Genomic DNA, 20,004 nt, shown 5'->3' with positions numbered 1-20,004 from the left:
TTATCAAACTGAACACTGCAGAGAAGTAGATGAAACCACACAGTGTCTGTCTGTCTGTCTCTGTGTCTGTCTCTCTCTCTCTCTGTGTCTGTCTCTCTCTGTCTGTCTCTCTCTGTCTGTCTCTCTCTCTGTGTCTGTCTGTCTCTCTCTGTGTCTGTCTGTCTCTCTGTGTCTGTCTGTCTCTCTCTGTCTGTCTGTCTCTCTCTCTGTGTCTGTCAGTCTCTCTCTGTCTGTCTGTCTGTCTGTCTCTCCTTCTCTCTCTGTGTCTGTCTGTCTCTCTCTGTCTGTCTGTCTGTCTGTCTCTCCTTCTCTCTCTGTGTCTGTCTGTCTGTCTCTGTCTGTCTTTCTGTCTGTCTGTCTTTCTGTCTCTCTCTCTCTCTCTCATGAATGGGTGAAATATTTAAATAAGCAATAATTTGCACCCTACTCATCTGGCATGTCGCACACACACATACACACACACACACACGTGCCCTTTCTTTCATATTTAAATCTGTCTATATTGGTGAGACAGAAATTGAGAATTCCGCCTATACTGCACTTGCCCATTATAACTGCAATGTATGTGCACATATGTTGTCAGGACATGCAGAGTGAAGGTATACTGTATAAAATACACATGGGAGATTATGAGGAACTCAGCAGAATGGAAGGTTTTCAGGCACAAGCTAGAAAACACAACACATTTTTTTTTTTTACTCTTTCTATTCTTTCATGGACAGGCAAAAACTCAAATATTGATATTCTAAGTTATACACACATCCTATGGTTACCTAATCATGTCCACATCGGGATTGATAGACATAAGTACTAGATCTGGGCAGCAAGTTTAGTAAGTGGTGTCAAGAGCCATTTCCAAGTGTCCCTTTAATTCAAATGTGTATATTACATCATTCCACTATTTGATGTACATCTTTAATGTATTAAATGCTATTTATTTAGTATAGTAACCCATACAAAAACAAAAAAACAAATCCCAGTAACTTTCCATGCGAACTTCGACCTGTTGCGCAACGAGGATCCATGGCGAGGCTCTCCCCAGCCTGGGAAATCAGCCTACCACTGAAGGGACAATCTAATTGGCTACTAGACTTGTCAATCTAACCTAAAGCTATTGAATACTGAATGATCCACGAAACTAAGGCATCCACGCGCAATAGCGCATACTGACCACCCAGACAATCGATATGTTTTATCAGTCATACATGATCGGATAACATTGCCAATAGACTGGTTAAGGCTCTCCCCCATCCTCCCTCACCCTCTCCTCCATCTCCTCTGTCCTCCCTCACCCTCTCCTCCATCTCCTCTGTCCTCCCTCACCCCTCACCCTCTCCTCCATCTCCTCTGTCCTCCCTCACCCCTCACGCTCTCCTCCATCTCCTCTGTCCTCCCTCACCCCTCACCCTCTCCTCCATCTCCTCTGTCCTCCCTCACCCCTCACCCTCTCCTCCATCTCCTCTGGCCTCCCTCACCCTCTCCTCCATCTCCTCTGTCCTCCCTCACCCTCTCCTCCATCTCCTCTGTCCTCCCTCACCCCTAACACTCTCCTCCATCTCCTCTGGCCTCCCTCCCTACAGAAGTTCAAACTGCTCTATCACAAAATAAACTACTTAAATAGGAAGCATTCTCTTTGCGAGAGCAGACACAATTACTGTCGGAAGACATTAATCATCATCTAATTTCTAACAATAATTTGGCTCCCACACGGTTTCATGCACCAGACTGTTTCTATCAGTATTGGTGTGCATATTAATATGAAATATAGCCAGTACCACTAGCCCCCACACAGCGGAAACACAATCCTGGGCAGGTTGAGCTAGGACTTCTGTAAAGAGATGAGGAAGCCGCTCGACCACACCCACCCAGCACATCTAGAAGAATGACCCACCCAGCACATCTAGAAGAATGACCCACCCAGCACATCTAGAAGAATGACCCACCCAGCACATCTAGAAGAATGACCCACCCAGCACATCTAGAAGAATGACCCACCCAGCACATCTAGAAGAATGACCCACCCAGCACATCTAGAAGAATGACCCACCCAGCACATCTGGGAGAATGACCCACCCAGCACATCTAGAAGAATAGCTCACCCAGCACATCTAGAAGAATGACCCACCCAGCACATCTAGAAGAATGACCCACCCAGCACATCTAGAAGAATGACCCACCCAGCACATCTAGAAGAATGACCCACCCAGCACATCTAGAAGAATGACCCACCCAGCACATCTAGAAGAATGACCCACCCAGCACATCTAGAAGAATGACCCACCCAGCACATCTAGAAGAATGACCCACCCAGCACATCTGGGAGAATGACCCACCCAGCACATCTGGGAGAATGACCCACCCAGCACATCTAGAAGAATGACCCACCCAGCACATCTAGAAGAATAGCTCACCCACCACATCTAGAAGAATAGCTCACCCACCACATCTAGAAGAATAGCTCACCCACCACATCTAGAAGAATAGCTCACCCACCACATCTAGAAGAATAGCTCACCCAGCACATCTAGGGGAAGGATCCCCCAGCACATCTAGAGGAATTACTCATCCAACACATATAGAAGAATGACCCTAGAAAGGAATACACTCGCTTGATTCAGAATGAGTAGATTTGCAGAATTGAACCTTTGGGAGGAAAAGATGGATTTACAACCAAATATATAAGCTAATATATCACCTTTAAAACTGTCAAAAAGAAGATCAGAATTAAAGGGATATTTTGTCCAAAATTCATATGATTCTCAAAGTTCACTTACCAAGAGATGTGCCTAAAGGCACATAGAGTAATTTTTTCAAACAACCCATTATTCAACTCTGTCCCAGTCTGTAATTAGCGTTATTAGCATCGGCCAAATACAACTTCTGTTCTTCGGCAGTGATGTCATTGAGGTGAGCGTGAACTTTAATCTAAACAAGCTATGTGAAGATATGTTGCTTCGCCAAATGTTTTAAAAATGCTGCTAGTTTACACTTGTGTATTATTGCAATAATATTTGCAATATTTTTACTTTACATATTTCTTAATTCTTATTACATATATATTGTGTGCCATGTCACAAGAATTTCATTGTGCAGGATGACGCTGTGATATTTAAATTAACTTAGAACTTTAAACTTGGGACAATACCTCTATCTCTCCCGAGTTGTATTTTAGGAGAATCAATGGAGCAACTTTGCCAATGAGAGACACAATTTTTGCAAGAAACATTTTAATAAAGAGGATTGTGACCCACATTCATTTAGAAGAGGACTAAAGGCGAATGCCATTCCATTAAGTTACCCAGTTCAACCCATGGAGACAAGACGGATTGTAAGTAGTACTTCCGATTGCTATGGTATAATACACAAAGTACACATTGCCTCTGGATATTCTGGGCAGGGGTTGGGGATTAATGTGTTCACCATCGCCCCCCTTTAGCTGTTCTCCAAGCTTCTATTCGGTCAATTCATCATCTGTGTATTATGGTTGGAACAAGTAAGGCTCTATTCCCTGAAAAAATTTCTTCCTGCTCGTATTCAGAGTCAGACACAAAATATATGTAATTTCCATTCTCAAGCAAATAAAGTTTGACTGTCCAAGGTGAATATGAATTACATTGATTGATGTATGGATTGATACAAATGTGAAAAAAAATTACGTACTGAGACAGAGACAGTATGACTCTACGTGCCTGAAGGACCTACTCAAGTTTAGGGTTAGGGTAAGGGGACTGTCACTGAAATATGATTTTTGGATGAACTATCCCTTTAATAAACAACTTGCTAAAATCTGGGCTATTGAGAGCAAATAGAAAAAGAACAATCCATTATTTCTGCAGCTTTGCGATGGTAGGTACGGTTTCCATTTATGAATTTGTATAACTGCCTTAAAGATTTGGTCTCTTCCAAAAAAATATCTTTCAGTTTACTTATTCTAATAGAACAAACAATGTTTTATAATATTCTAAAACTACGATGTCTCTCTTCCTCCCTGTTTTCCTCCTCCATCTTCCTCTTCCTCTTTCAGCTTGCCAAACCCCAAGTCTGTTTCAACCTTCCCTGGTGGCCTCTTAAGTTCCTCCTCTCATATCTCCTCCCATCATTCTCTCCTCTTGCTCTCCTCTTGTCAGTCCTCCTCTCCTATTCTTTTGAGTCTGACTTCTAGCATCTGTTTCTTTTCTAATCCCTGTCTTCTGATCCTTCCAATCCTGACAAAGACAGGAGAAGGTGTCTTTATATTAAGAGATTTGATCCGTATCACATTATCCACTTAGTCTGTGGTAATATGAGTCAGTGTGTGTGAGATTCTGGGAGTGTGTGTGATCCTGAGTGTGTGTGTGTGTGTGTGTGGAAGGTGCAGCCCTCCCTATTTCCCCAATCACCATGGCAACATCCTAACTCCAGCATGCTGTAATATTTCTCCCTTCCCCCTCTCCCTCCCCCTTTCCCCTCCCCCTCTCCCTCTCCCTCCCCCTCTTTCTCTGGCTGGAGCCACTCCCTGCCTCCCTGCCTCCCTGCCTCCCTGCCTCTCTGCAACTCAAATCACCTTTCGCTTTCACTCTGTCTCTCTCTCTTTCATTTTACATTAAATTTTATTTTAACTTAAAGGCTTTTTTAGCAAAGCAATTGGAAAATAATTAGTTCTGTCTCATTCTTTCTCATGTCTATACAAAATTTCACCTGCTTTTTGTCATGGACCTTTGTCTCTTCCTTTCTAAATGCATATTACTCTTTCTCTCTCTCTCTCTCTCTCTCTCTCTCTCTCTCGCTCACACACACACAAACACATACACACACAAACACACACACACACACAAATACACACACAAACACAAACATTAAATTCAATGTTCTATAAATACTCTGAGGCAGCTGGTCAGCCTTGGAAGAGTTGAAGATGGCAGAGAGGGAGGAAGATAGATGAGATTGGGAGGGAGGGAGGGTTAAGAGAGAAAGGGGGGACCAAAAATAAGACAATAAACCCTGATGGACAATCATCTCTAGGGGACAGAAAACCCTAAAGGACAGTAAACTTTAATGGACAGTAAATCCTAGTGGAGAATAATCTCTAGTGGACAGAAAACCCTGAAATTCAAGAAACCATACTGGATATAAAAAAACAAGTGGACAGAAAACCCCAATGGACAATAAACCTTAGTGGACAGTAAACACTAATGGACAATAATCCCTAATGGACACTAAACCCAAATGGATAATGAAACCAAATGGACAATGCAACTTAGCAGTGAACCTTAAACCCTTGTGGACAATAACTTTAATGGACAATATATCCTAGTGGACAGTAAACCCTAGTGGACAATAAAATGTAATGGACAATAAATCCTAGTGGACAGTAAATCCTAGTGGACAATATATCCTAGTGGACAGTAAACCCTAGTGGACAATAAACTATAATGGACAGTAAATCCTAGTGGACAATAAACTATAATGGACAATAAATCCTAGTGGACAATAAACTTTAATGGACAATAAATCCTAGTGGACAGTAAACTTTAATGGACAATAATTCGTAGTGAACAATAAATCCTAGTGGACAATAAAGTCAAATGAACAATTAACTTTGGTGGACAATAAACCCAAATGGGAAAAAAACAGAGACAGACAGAGAAAGTTCGACAGAGAGAGACAAAACAGACAGAGAGAAAGATTTAATGGATATGCATGTGTGTGTCTGTGTGTCTGTGTGTTTGCGTGTCTGTGTGTCTGTGTGTTTGCGTGTTTGTGTGTCTGTGTGTTTGCGTGTTTGTGTGTCTGTGTGTTTGCGTGTGTAGATTAGCAGGTTCAGGACAGACAAGACCTCAGAGACAGAAAACTGCTGCTGTAATCCCCGCCTACTTCTGCTAATGACCACAAACACACACACACACACACACATACACGCACACAAAAACAAATACACACTGACACACAAGGAGGTAGAGAGGACGGGAGGAGGAAGGGGAGAGGAAATAGAGGGAGGGGGAGAAAGGGGTAAGGGCATTCCATCCATTTCTCAATATAAAGACCCCATTCTGTCAAAGAATGAAAGGGATGGAGAGGAAGAAAGAAAGAAATAGAGAAAAAGGTCAGAAAATATGAAGATGGATAATCAAGAGAGAAGAGAAAAGTCTGGTTTCCCCCGAAATCCTGTTTGAAGAATGCCTGGATTTAGTGAATAAGAAACAGACATGCTAGAGGTTCCTAGAACTGTAAAAATAGACACCAGGATAGAACTATAGAAACAGACACCAGGATAGTACAGTAGAAACAGACACCAGGATAGTACAGTAGAAACAGACACCAGGATAGTACAGTAGAAACAGACACCAGGATAGTACAGTAGAAAAAGACACCAGGATAGAACTATAGAAACAGACACCAGGATAGAACAGTAGAAACAGACACCAGGATAGAACTATAGAAACAGACACCATGATAGAACTATAGAAACAGACACCAGGATAGTACAGTAGAAACAGACACCAGGATAGAACTATAGAAACAGACACCAGGATAGTACAGTAGAAACAGACACCAGGATAGAACTATAGAAACAGACACCAGGATAGAACAGTAGAAACAGACACCAGGATAGTACAGTAGAAACAGACACCAGGATAGAACTATAGAAACAGACACCAGGATAGAACTATAGAAACAGACACCAGGATAGTACAGTAGAAACAGACACCAGGATAGAACTATAGAAACAGACACCAGGATAGTACAGTAGAAACAGACACCAGGATAGTACAGTAGAAACAGACACCATGATAGAACTATAGAAACAGACACCAGGATAGAACTATAGAAACAGACACCAGGATAGAACTATAGAAACAGACACCATGATAGAACTATAGAAACAGACACCAGGATAGTACAGTAGAAACAGACACCAGGATAGAACTATAGAAACAGACACCAGGATAGTACAGTAGAAACAGACACCAGGATAGTACAGTAGAAACAGACACCAGGATAGAACTATAGAAACAGACACCAGGATAGTACAGTAGAAACAGACACCAGGATAGAACTATAGAAACAGACACCAGGATAGTACAGTAGAAACAGACACCATGATAGAACTATAGAAACAGACACCCGGATAGTACAGTAGAAACAGACACCAGGATAGAACTATAGAAACAGACACCAGGATAGAACAGTAGAAACAGACACCAGGATAGAACTATAGAAACAGACACCAGGATAGAACAGTACAAACAGACACCAGGATAGTACAGTAGAAACAGACACCAGGATAGTACAGTAGAAACAGACACCAGGATAGTACAGTAGAAACAGACACCAGGATAGAACTATAGAAACAGACACCAGGATAGAACAGTAGAAACAGACACCAGGATATAACTATAGAAACAGACACCAGGATAGAACTATAGAAACAGACACCAGGATAGTACAGTAGAAACAGACACCAGGATAGTACAGTAGAAACAGACACCAGGATAGTACAGTAGAAACAGACACCAGGATAGAAGTGTATCATTTCAAATCCACTCCACCTCCTCCTCACTTTGAGTCATTTCCTCTCAGTTTCTCTCCTGTGACTGTGCATGTCGGTCTATATGTGTGCGTGTGTGTGGCGTTGTGGCTATGTTTATGTGTGTGTCTGTAAATGTGTGTTTCAAAGTGAAAATGATTTGAACAAATCTGAGTAAAGAGAGAGTGATAGTGTCCTACCAAATGTTACCAAATCCCCCACAGAACAAACACCATACATTGACACACACACACATGCTTAATTATTTAATATTAACCAAGGTGCATCAATAATCATAAATATTAAATAGAATGTATTGTTCTCATCACACGACACACCAAACAATTCTACACGAAACAACTTGAAATAGCCTCAAACGTGTACATGTTCCATCAGTTATATTCAGTAAAGAAGGAGCTATATTACTTTTTACTCATTTGCCTCCTTGAATGGGGATGAATGGAATGTTAGCCCAAACAGACTGGAACTCAGGCTAAATAAACAGCATATTATGGTCCTTGATTAAGCTAGAGTGGAAGAAGTCCTTGGTTAAACTGGCTTGGAATATTTCGATAGCATTGCTTGTTGGCGTCTTACAGCTAAATGAATACATCCACCAGAGACGCTCCTGATTTGAATGAGTTTGTAGCTCCCACCATAAGGTCACAGCGATGATCTATATGACACTAACAACTTTGGTTGGATTCAGTTAGAACTAAGGATCTGTCTCTGCAGAAAATGGCAATGACCAGCGCGTTCCCCAGCTCTCCACTTTCATGCCACAAATGGTTCAATATTTACAGGCATCTGTTTTATTAGGGCACATCACTGGTGCAAACCCATTCTGGTAATGCATGTACTATAATGGTTTGTATCACCTGGTTCGCAAGATTCTGCTGGACGCAATAAAATAAAAATGGCGCAGCTGGAAGAAACATAATGGAATCAGGTAACATATAATCACAAGACCAAATTAAATCACGCCCCCGTGATGACAGACTCACCCGGGTTCAGGTGTCGTGACACTAGAAGTACTTGGCTAAACTAGCATGGATGAGGTCCATGGATGAGGTCCATGGATGAGGTCCATGATATTAAATTGTTCATCAAACTGTCCAATACAATACATTCATACATTGCATTGGACATGCCGTGTTGCAGCATTTAACGCTGAAAACCTGCATACATGTGACACCCACAAGCTTCTCTATTAATTATATTGCAGAATACAATTTATTTAAACAAGAATAGACCAATGACTGCCATACCTGTCTACAAAAATATGCAAACAACAGAGGTGGGTTTGGCATGAAAACATGCAGTCATACAGTAAACAACTAATATAGATATAGCATCCTCCTGAATTATTAGCTCCGTTAGTAGAGATTACAAAAAAAGCTTCAAAACAGACTTTCCCTCATCTTACACACACACACACACACACACACACACACACACACACACACACACACACACAGAAAAGACTCTCCCTCCTGACACAAACACACACAGAACAGACTCTCCCTCCTGACACAAACACACACACACAGAAAAGACTCTCCCTCCTCTGACACAAACACACACAGAACAGACTCTCCCTCCTGACACAAACACACACACACAGAAAAGACTCTCCCTCCTGACACAAACACACACACACAGAACAGACTCTCCCTCTCTTGTTTTCTGACACAAACACATGGAAAATACATCTATCACCTGCTCAGTTACTCTCTTTCCCTCTCTCACACACACACACACACACACACACACACAAATACAGACACGCACACAGCCACACACACACAGTGAGAGACACAGACTCAGCATGGTGAGATGCTGCCATTGTCTCCATCTCCTTACCTCGCAGGTGCCGTCACTTCTCTATTTCTCTTTGGTTCTTCTCTCCTGCTGTTGCGGTGTTCTTCTGTGTTTTACCTCTTTTATCCAAGCTCTGTCTCTGTTCCTGAGTGCACACTCTCGGTTTTCTGTCCCTCCAATGAGGGAGTGGTGTTTAGGCTGTTCTGCAAGGATGCTGCAGTGACAGAGAAAAACACACCCTGCCCTCCTCTGTGTCTCCACCCCTCCTCCTTCTCTCCTCCCTCCTCCTTCTCTCCTCCCTCCTGTCTTCTCATTTGCTGCTCTGGAGAGGTGACATCACCCATTTTATTGCAGAGTCGCTCTCCCTCGCTCCCTCCCGTTCATCCCCCACCCCCTCACCGTCCACCCATCCACCCCCCACCCCCTCATCCCACATCCTTTCATCCCCCACCAACTCCTCGTACCCCCTCCCACCCCCTCTCTTTTTCTCTTCATACTGGTGAGCTGGTACTAGTCTGAATTGATGTAACAATATGAGTGGATCAGTCCCCTGCCACACAGAGACAGATGTTGAAGACCCTGCTTTGAATCAGCGCTTACTAGTAGGTGTCAGTGTGACTTCAGATTATGTTAGATATTGTTCTCCTGATTCAGATGATGTTAGATGGTTCTCCTGATTCAGATGATGTTAAATGGTTCTCCTGATTCAGATTATGTTAGATATTGTTCTCCTGATTCTGATTATGTTAGATGGTTCTCCTGATTCAGATGATGTTAGATATTGTTCTCCTGATTCAGATAATGTTAGATGGTTCTCCTGGTTTAGATAATGTTAGATGGTTCTCCTGATTCAGATGATGTTAGATATTGTTCTCCTGATTCAGATTGTTAGATATTGTTCTCCTGATTCAGATAATGTTAGATGGTTCTCCTGGTTTAGATAATGTTAGATAGTTCTCCTGATTCAGATGATGTTAGATGGTTCTCCTGGTTTAGATAATGTTAGATAGTTCTCCTGATTCAGATAATGTTAGATGGTTCTCCTGGTTTAGATAATGTTAGATAGTTCTCCTGATTCAGATTGTTAGATATTGTTCTCCTGATTCAGATTATGTTAGATATTGTTCTCCTGATTCAGATAATGTTAGATGGTTCTCCTGGTTTAGATAATGTTAGATAGTTCTCCTGATTCAGATGATGTTAGATGGTTCTCCTGGTTTAGATAATGTTAGATAGTTCTCCTGATTCAGATGATGTTAGATGGTTCTCCTGATTCAGATAATGTTAGAGGGCTCTCCTGATTTAGATGATGTTAGATAGTTCTCCTGATTCAGATGATGTTAGATGGCTCTCCTGATTGTTTATACAGAGACAGTTGGAAGGGCAGAGACTAACATACGTTATGGCCATGTGTCGTTTCACCACCCAGTGGGGACGGGCTGTCACAAGCCACTGCTTCCTATGAGGATATTTGTTGGTCTGTGTGAGCAGATGGCTTGGGTGTGTAGGATTCAGGCCCCGTCAAGGATAGGAAATAGGGATGGGCACGCATAGTCGAATACACGAAATTAATTTAGTATTCAAGGACTTGTGTGTGTATTCAGTTTGGCCCCCCATTTGTTTGTACATATATGTAATATCTTTGGTTGAAATAAATAGATCTGAATATAATTTTTCTAAATACTATTAAAATTCCAATCTAAAATGTTTACATATGACGACATACCATGACATTTAAAAAAGCAAACGTTTTTAATTCGTTTTTATATCATGCTCTCCTTCAACACGGGTTTGTTGTTTACAATCGTCAATCAAAGCGGTACTGGTGTGGTTTGGTGTGGTCTAGTCTGTCAGAATGACACACATTTATACACTGCATAGCCCACTGTTAGCAAGTAGATGAAAGTTAACTAATTAAAGGGAAGGTGGAATATATTGACTGAATTAATGTCACCTAAAGAACAAATATTTGGCCACAAAACGCTACGTAAAGTTCGGCTGTGGAATCGAAAGGCGTTTGAGAGTGCAGAAAACGGTGAGTTAAGCAAATAGCATATAGCTGGCTAGTTGAGCTAACTAACTTCTCTAGACTCATTCATCTAATAAACTCAGTGTTGTGTGTTAATAAATATTGTCTTCTAGTTCTATAGCTGCGTTTTGCGTGTCTAACACACGGCTTCCTCCATACGCGCGGTCGCTCTTTTCTAATGTTACATGAGAACGATTCCCGTTCCTTCGCGCGTTATGTAGCGCTCATGTTGTATCGGTAGTTTAAAATAATAACACAAACTATTCGGAGAGTAAGATCTTGTCCAATACACATCCCTAATAGGAAAACGCAGGTCGTAGGCCGCCTACAGAATGTACAGTAATATACTACAGTGTGTACAGTAACACTACAGTATGTACAGTAACACTACAGTGTGTCAAGTAACACTACAGTGTGTACAGTAACACTACAGTGTGTACAGCAACACTACAGTGTGTCAAGTAACACTGCAGTATGTACAGTAACAAAAGAATGTGTAAAGTAACACTACAACAGCCCGGGTGCTTCACAAAAGTGACCTTCATGAGAAAGTGGTTAAAAGAAACATTGCATGCTAATAACTCAGCAGGAGTTTACCAGAAGGCCTGTAAGAGGACAAGATTCCTCTTCCAGCAGGACAATGACCCTAACATATAAACAAAGCCACACTGGAAGACAAAACAGTAAAGGTCCTGAGGTTTGGTAAATCCCAAAAGAACACCTCCGTCCTCCACTCAACCCCTTCGGCCCTCCATATTTGTGTTTACGTACGCCTCAGCTATTCGCACAAGTGTCCCAAAGCTGAGGGAGTGAAAATAATCACAGGTGTTGGGGTTAATTACACCCTCCAAGTAACTCCCACTGATGAAGTCTACATTGCTAGCGGTGGAATGCCATAAGGCACTGTGGTATTTTAGAGCTGGCGCAGTTTCACACAAAGTAATGGATAGAGGAGACTAATGATAGGATGTTTGTTTGTTCACATCTGATTTAATGACGTGACACATACCCTGCACTTAATATGTCCTAAATTAAATGTTCAATTGTCAAATGTGTCGAGCACACACAGGTTGTCCGATCAACCAATCGAGAACCAGCCATTGTGCAAACAGAAACACAGCGACTCCCTTAATGTGATGAAAAGAAGCTAGATATGTTGAGACACTTTTCAGGATTATCTCTATGGAATAGGTCAGTAAAAGCCCAGACCTCATTTATATTGAGAATATGCGGAAAGAGTTGAAAATTGTTGACTTGATCATGCAAATTTGCAGAGAAAAATGTGTCAACATGATATTTTTCCCTTTCACATTACGGAGCTTTTGTGTTGATCAGTGGCAAAACATAAAAATAAATCAATTTTGATTTCATGTTGTAAACTAAAGCGACTGTCTGTGAGTGATTGGCCACAGAAAATGACAAGACAAATTAAATGTATTTTATTACATGTTGAAATCAGCAGTTGTGATTAGGGGTGATATACCAGTATTGACGCTAACCGTGATATTTAAAAAATGTAATATATAAATATCTAATATATAAATATCTAATATTAAATATAATATAATGTTAATAATAGTTTTCCAAAACCCCTCTTGGTTTTTCGTCACCTATAGACAAACGATGCATGTGCTAAAACAATGAGACTGGACCTAAGCACTGGCATTGAAATCAACTTGACAGCCCCACTAGAACCCCCAGGAGAGATCCACAAAGACGTACCGTTTTTTGTAGCCTATTCACATTGAAAAAATGAGGTTGTATTTGTCCAAAAACTCCTCTTAGTTTATCCATGGCTTATTCATGGACAAACGATGCATGTGCTTAAACTAAAAGTCTGGACCTATACACAGCGTTTGAATTAACGCCTTTTCGTAGCCTGTTCACTAAGTGAAAATGTTTTGTATTTTTCCAAATCTCCTGGTGTTAGGATCTTTTATCAGTTCATCTGGTTGCCTTTTCATTGTCATTAAGTGTAATTGCTTTTATGTTTTTAGACTCCCCACCTTCATACAATAAAATAAACACATTAAACAAAGTAGAAGATGAATTTGACTGATAGCATGAATTTTCTTCAAATTTGTATAGATACCGCGATAATATTGTTCATGTGAATTATTTTGGTCATGATAATCATGTAGTGAAAATCTGATGTGACAGCCCTAGTTGTCACAAAGAGTTTTTTGCAAAACACAGAGTCTGGTAAAACATACAGCACTCACAGACATACAGCGCTCACAGACATACAGCACTCACAGACATACACTCACAGAGGGGTTAAGATATTAAGGACTCCAGCTAACCTCTTCCTCCCCCTCATCTCTGTAATGGGTGAATCTGGAGACAATGACCCCTCCACTCCTATATTCCCTTCTCTCTACAAGCCATATCCTTTTCTTTAGAGGAATAATTCACTTAACAAAGGGAGGGGTAAAACACAGATCAATACCATAGATGACCATCTTTCTCTTTCTTATGTCCTTGTCTGTGGCCTTGTCTGGGACATATATTGACACACACAGACAGACACACACACACACACAGAGACAGACACACACACACACACACAGAGACAGACACACACACACAGAGACACACCCTGTGCACCCAATAGCTGATTAAATCAATTTACGGTAAGAGTGACTCAGCCTGTTGGACTGGATGGACTGGAACACTGTACAGCAGGGATCTGGAGACAGATGAGGATGAGTACAGAGGGAAGAGAGCACAGATAGGGGAGAAAGGAGAGAAAGGAATAGTGGAGATGAAGGGGGGGGACAGAGGGATGAGGAATGAGATTGGAGAGATAGGGGAGAAAGAAGGAAGAGAAGAGATGAAGGGGGAGAAACAGGGGGATGAGGAAGGAGATTGGATAGGGGAGAAAGAAGGAAGAGATGGGGGGGGAAGAGAAACAAATGGATGAGGGAGGAAAGAAAAGAGGGAAAGTGTCAATGACACAGAGAACATGGGGGGCGGGGTTAACCTCTGTATCCAATCAGACAGTAATACATCACCACAGTCAACCTTTTGCTAGAGGGAAATGGAGACCTGAACCTGAAATCCATGTTCCCTGTTCCTAAACCCAATTCAGCCTGAAAATGATCCTAAACGCAGAATGAACCCCAGGTTTAACACTGTGTCTAATTGTTTTCCCCAAAACCTAACCAAAAATCCAGCCATGTTGAGACAATGTCAGTTTAACCTAACCAAAAAACCAGCCATGTTGAGACAATGTCAGTTTAACCTAACCAAAAAACCAGCCTTGTTGAGACAATGTCAGTTTAACCTAACCAAAAAACAGCCTTGTCAGCACGATGTCTGGTTAATCTAACCAGAAAACCAGCCTTGATGTTTGGATCACACAGTGCTTTCCTCTGCCTGTCTTGTGATGACAGCGCCCTCTAGAGGACTAGTAATTATCCTCTGGTTGTGATCCACATGGGTCTTTTTAACCACGTTTTAATACCATCAGCTCTTTGGCTCCTTTTAATAAAAGCTCAACAGTAGCATGGCTGGCAGGTGGAGAAGAAAGAGAGCAAAACACTTGTTTGAAAAGAGTTTATCTCCACCAGCTTACAAACTGGAATGTGTTGATCCCTAAATAAATGTATAATATAGTATTTAAAATGTTTTACTCTGCAATAATGGAACCGTTAAGATGTACAAAACATACAATTATACATCTCCTGCTACAGGTAGTTAACATCTGCAGTAAGACAGAGATTAATGAATATTAAAAGGAGTTTCAGGAATTAAAGGGGTTCAGATAGGTAGCAGAAACAGATGAAAGGTGGAGCTGGGGATTGAACCCTTGTATCCAGCAGGGATCAGGCCATCAGTAGCCTCATGTGTGCATTATCGCTAGAATCAGTAAGATGCATCAGTACATCTTAAAGCTGCTAGAACCCAGGCCGAGAAAAACAGGAATATCAGTACAACTTAATGCTGCTAGAACCCAGGCACAGAAAGACAGGGATATCAGTACATTTTAAAGTCACTAGAACCCAGGCACAGAAATACAGGTGTATCAGTACAACTTAAAGCAGAGACATGAGTAGAGTTTGAGTGTAGCTGTATTTTACCATTCAGGGGCTTGACTTGGTGAACTCATTGGACATCATCACAGAGAAACGAACTGTTCAGGAAGAGGGTCCGTTTGTAATAATTAAAGACATGGTTCAGGTCGGCAGTATTGTTTGGCCATGATTGACCAGTCCTGCTCATCGTCCCCTTACCAGAGAAAGAGTGGGAGGAGTCAGCGATAATCTTGCCCCAGACACATGGGCAGATAGAGGACAGCAGTTTTTACCACTCAAACTTAATGCAGGTTCTCTCAACATTCAAGCCTCAACCCAACACACCTTGTAGCCTTTACTGAAAAGCCCTAATTCTGTCCGGTTCAGCCCAGCGGCTCTAGGGACACATCTTAATATATTGTCTGTACTGGTGGATAAAGTATGATACAAGACACTATGAGGTTCAAAATATTTATTAGTTCACAAAACAAAGTACTGCAGTGTACAGACACGCGCGCGCACGCACACACACACACACACACACACCACGCACACACACACGTGCACGCGCATCAAGGCTGCATACGGATCGCACCATCCAGTCTGATCACTTCTCCATTGATCATGGGGTTCTCAGCCAGTGATGTAACTAGGTGGGCAAACTCAGCGGGGTCTCCCAGGCGGGACGGGAAGGGCACCTGCCGCGCCAGGAAGGACTGAACCTTCTCAGGTAGGCCAGCCAGGAGAGGTGTAGCAAACAGACCTGGAGACGGACAACATTCAGTCACCATGCCTGAAGTGGAGCAAACAGTACAACAACCCCGACAGCAAACAGTACAACAACCCCGACAGCAAACAGTACAACAACCCCGACAGCAAACAGTACAACAACCCCGACAGCAAACAGTACAACAACCCCGACAGCAAACAGTACAACAACCCCGACAGCAAACAGTACAACAACCCCGACAGCAAACAGTACAACAACCCCGACAGCAAACAGTACAACAACCCCGACAGCAAACAGTACAACAACCCCGACAGCAAACAGTACAACAACCCCGACAGCAAACAGTACAACAACCCCGACAGCAAACAGGCCTAGAAAACACGTCAGCCAGGCAGATAATGTACATGTCTATGCTGACCGGGTGCTATGGTGACCACTCTGATGCCCATGGGAGCCAAGTCTCTGGCGATGGGGAGGGTCATTCCTACGATGCCTCCTTTAGATGCAGAGTAGGCTGCCTGGCCCACCTGGGGGAGGACATGAAGAGTGCATTATAGTGTTAATTACACATTGCATGTGTGTGTGTTATGCAGTGTGTGTTGTGCAGTGTGTGTTGTGCAGTGTGTGTTGTGCAGTGTGTGTTGTGCAGTGTGTGTTATGCAGTGTGTGTTATGCAGTGTGTGTTGTGCAGTGTGTGTTATGCAGTGTGTGTTATGCAGTGTGTGTTGTGCAGTGTGTGTTGTGCAGTGTGTGTTGTGCAGTGTGTGTTATGCAGTGTGTGTTATGCAGTGTGTGTTATGCAGTGTGTGTTGTGCAGTGTGTGTTATGCAGTGTGTGTTGTGCAGTGTGTGTTGTGCAGTGTGTGTTATGCAGTGTGTGTTGTGCAGTGTGTGTTGTGCAGTGTGTGTTGTGCAGTGTGTGTTGTGCAGTGTGTGTTGTGCAGTGTGTACCTGTCCATCATAGGCTGCCACACTAGCAGTGTTGATGATGCAGCCTCTGTGCCCATCGGAGTCTGGTTGGTTCTTCCCCATCTCCCCCACAGCCAAACGGATGACGTTGAAGGTCCCTGCAATGTTCACCTACGCACGCACGCACGCACATGAGAACGCTCCTCGGATCACAACTGATTTCCATTAAAAAATGCCATATTTTCTAACCTCTAAAATGCCATTAAAACTCTAAACCCAAACCTAAAAAGCTATTTATATATAAGAAGTGTGAGTGTCCTCACTAGTAATGATCTGCCAGGGTTACTATAGTAAACAGGACATCTGGACCTTTGGTTTTTCTATCCTCGTGGGGACCAGGGACCTGACCAAGACATCCATGTTCTACATTTCCTAGCACTAAACCTAACCCTACCCCAACTCCTAAAGTAAAGTCAATAAACCAACTTTTATGCCAATACTTAACATATCAGTAAAGCGTAATGAAACAGAAATTAGGAAAAAGTGAGTGTCTGAACACTTTCCGAGTGCCCTGTGCATTGGTGTGTTATCTTACAGTGATGACTCTGATGAAGTCTTCCAGGCTGTGGGGAACATCCTTCTTGAAGTTATATGTCTTGACAGCTACAGCGATACCAGCACAGTTTACGGCCAGGTCCAGTTTACCAAAGCGCTGACGGGCCAGCTCCACAGCAGAACGCACGTCTGCCTCCGATGTCACCTGGACAACCAGGTCACACAAGGGTTTCAGTCCAGGCAGGGGTCCGGGGACAGAGGGGCGGGTTTACAAGAGAGGGCAGAACGTCAGCAGCCCTTTCATTCGTCACTTTGCTGTGTCATTGTTCAGAGCTCCCCTTCCTGCTTATCTGCTTCCTAATGATGTGTATTTGTGTTCTTTGTACATGCGAAAAAGACTCAGTTGACCCCTCACCCCACACACACACACACACACACACACACACACACACAAAGGTGAAGAACTGATAAGTGAGAGAGGTAAAAGATCAAACTCACATCAGCAGGGGCAAAGGCACAGCGTTCTCCAAGACTGGAGGCGAGGGCATGTCCGTCTGAGGACGGCAGGTCTAAAACAACCGCACACGCCCCCTGCTGTACTAACCGCTCCACTGTGGCCCGGCCCAGACCCGAAGCGCCGCCTGTTACCAGGCCAACCATACCCTAGAGAAAGGAGCCACCGTAACAGGTCAGAGACAGAAAGAGAGACCGAATCTCAAATCACATACTATATAGTATGCCAGAAGTTTAGTATGTCCCAAACCATAGTACGCAAAAAATAGTATGCCATAAGTGCCCGGACAGTCTACTATTTCTGGTGGATTTTGGAAGTAAGCGTGTGCATGCCTTTTGGGGTTATATAAAACCATACAATTAATCGATTCTATTTGTAGTGAATGTAAACGTTTAATAGAAAACGCTAGTCAATTTAACACCGCATATTAGCGTCTATATAAATATTCAAACTTGTTGTGAGCATGCGACTTGAGATTCTGCCTCGGTCTCTGTTAGGTTGAAGTTGGCTGACAGTGTAACGCTAACTCAACATTGAAGCCTGGTTAACTAGCGCAGCAGGGCATCTTAGTGCAACAGCTTTACACTGCAGGTCTGTACTGTAGCTACGGCAATGTGTGGCACACGAGAGGCAGGACCATGATTTATGCGGGAGCTGTGCAAACCAGCGTTAGGACGCCGTTAAGAGTAGCTAACTAGCTAGGTAGCAACGAAAATGAACGTGTCAATAAGGAGATAAACAATCTAACTAACAAACTATCCTTGTCAATTCTCTTGCAAATAAATTCGAGCAAATGTCTACCCTCTGAGCTGGCAGTAGCTCACACCACCAAAGGATCCTAACTGACAATGTTTCTGCTAGCTTGTACTAACCTTGATACTGCGAATGTTCGCCATGTCTCGCGCTCCGCACAGTTCTGCAGACGGGCCACCGCGACGTCACAACGTGAATAAGGCGGACGTGCTGAAGCAATCTCCTGTGTGGACCAATTCGAAATAACTTCTGATAACGCCCCGTATATGCATTGGCTCGAAGTCAGAACAATAGAAGACACGTGGTCCATTCAGAACAGTCGCCCAGTCCCACCAAGGTCAGTTTGGAGACCACCTGCTGCCCAGATCAGTTTGAGTGCGCGCGGGCGTGTGTGTGTTCTTCCAGTTTATGGTGTCCTAGATTGACAGAAATATATGCACTCGTGCGTTCTTGATAAGGTAAGCTAGGTGACATTTGGCGTGTCCCACATATTGGGTCTCCTACAGGTAGGGTTGCCACCTTCCATGCAAAAAAAAGATTTGTACTGAAATTTTGAAATGCTTTATTAACAAGGATCATTGAAAACAATCTAAATGGATTGAACAATTTATTAAACTTTTCCTCAACCCTCTTCCACAGTCATACGTTTATTAGAAAGTCTAAAGTATTTTTTATTTTTTTGTGGACCAGTTTTTGTGTACTTATCACCCTTTGCAGCGCTGAGTAGCTGTTTGTCTTTCAAAACTGCATTAAACTACCATGGCAGTAGCCTGCGCACCTGCACAGACATTGTTTGGTACAGAAGAGACACAGGCACAGTACTCCTCCTACAAAACATTTACTGGCCCGTTTTGTTCATTATTGTGTATGGGACTTTTATAAAAATACAGGACAAATCACATCCTGTATTGATTCAAAACAGGACGCAGGAGTCAAGTGTCATTTACAGGATGTGTGGCAACCCCACCTACAGGGCCGTCACCAGACATTGACATCATTACGGTCAGTGTGCCCTGCCAAGCCATGGGCCTGGTTAATCATACCCACCTTTCCCTGCTTTAGTCACGGCCCTGGTGTTCAAGACATGCGGGTTTGCTCCAAAAGCTCACATTTCCATCAAAAACAGATGGAACTTTTTAATCTTCGGTTGGCTGTGGTATTGTGGACGCTG

General features: G+C 42.7%; 2 protein-coding genes across 5 annotated transcripts in view; both read right to left on the bottom strand.

Moving 5' to 3' along the window:
• LOC105013516 (neural cell adhesion molecule L1.1) overlaps positions 1 to 9,599 on the bottom strand; it is a 69,886-nt gene extending 60,287 nt beyond the window's left edge. For 3 of the 4 annotated variants that reach the window (XM_034296018.1, XM_034296019.1, XM_034296020.1), the window contains exon 1: positions 9,371 to 9,596. The gene's annotated coding sequence lies outside the window, so the exon portion shown is untranslated. Of the gene's footprint in view, positions 1 to 9,370 lie in introns of all 4 variants that reach the window. The other variant, XM_013136221.4, reaches the window with a different exon arrangement.
• A 6,231-nt stretch (positions 9,600 to 15,830) lies between these two features.
• Positions 15,831 to 19,098, bottom strand: hsd17b10 (hydroxysteroid (17-beta) dehydrogenase 10). The gene is made up of 6 exons (XM_010875065.5): positions 18,953 to 19,098; positions 18,065 to 18,229; positions 17,607 to 17,771; positions 17,054 to 17,182; positions 16,522 to 16,630; positions 15,831 to 16,136 (listed from the first exon to the last, which is right to left on the bottom strand). Exons 1-6 carry the CDS (start codon positions 18,974 to 18,976, stop codon positions 15,946 to 15,948), a joined length of 783 nt encoding a protein of 260 aa, XP_010873367.2. The 5' UTR covers positions 18,977 to 19,098; the 3' UTR covers positions 15,831 to 15,945.
• Between the last annotated feature and the right edge of the window lie 906 nt (positions 19,099 to 20,004).

This window comes from Esox lucius, chromosome 12 (genome assembly GCF_011004845.1).
Source record: "Esox lucius isolate fEsoLuc1 chromosome 12, fEsoLuc1.pri, whole genome shotgun sequence".
Classification (NCBI taxonomy): Eukaryota; Metazoa; Chordata; class Actinopteri; order Esociformes; family Esocidae; genus Esox; species Esox lucius.
Note: the sequence above shows the minus strand (reverse complement) of the source record. Positions and strands in the feature narration are given on the sequence as shown.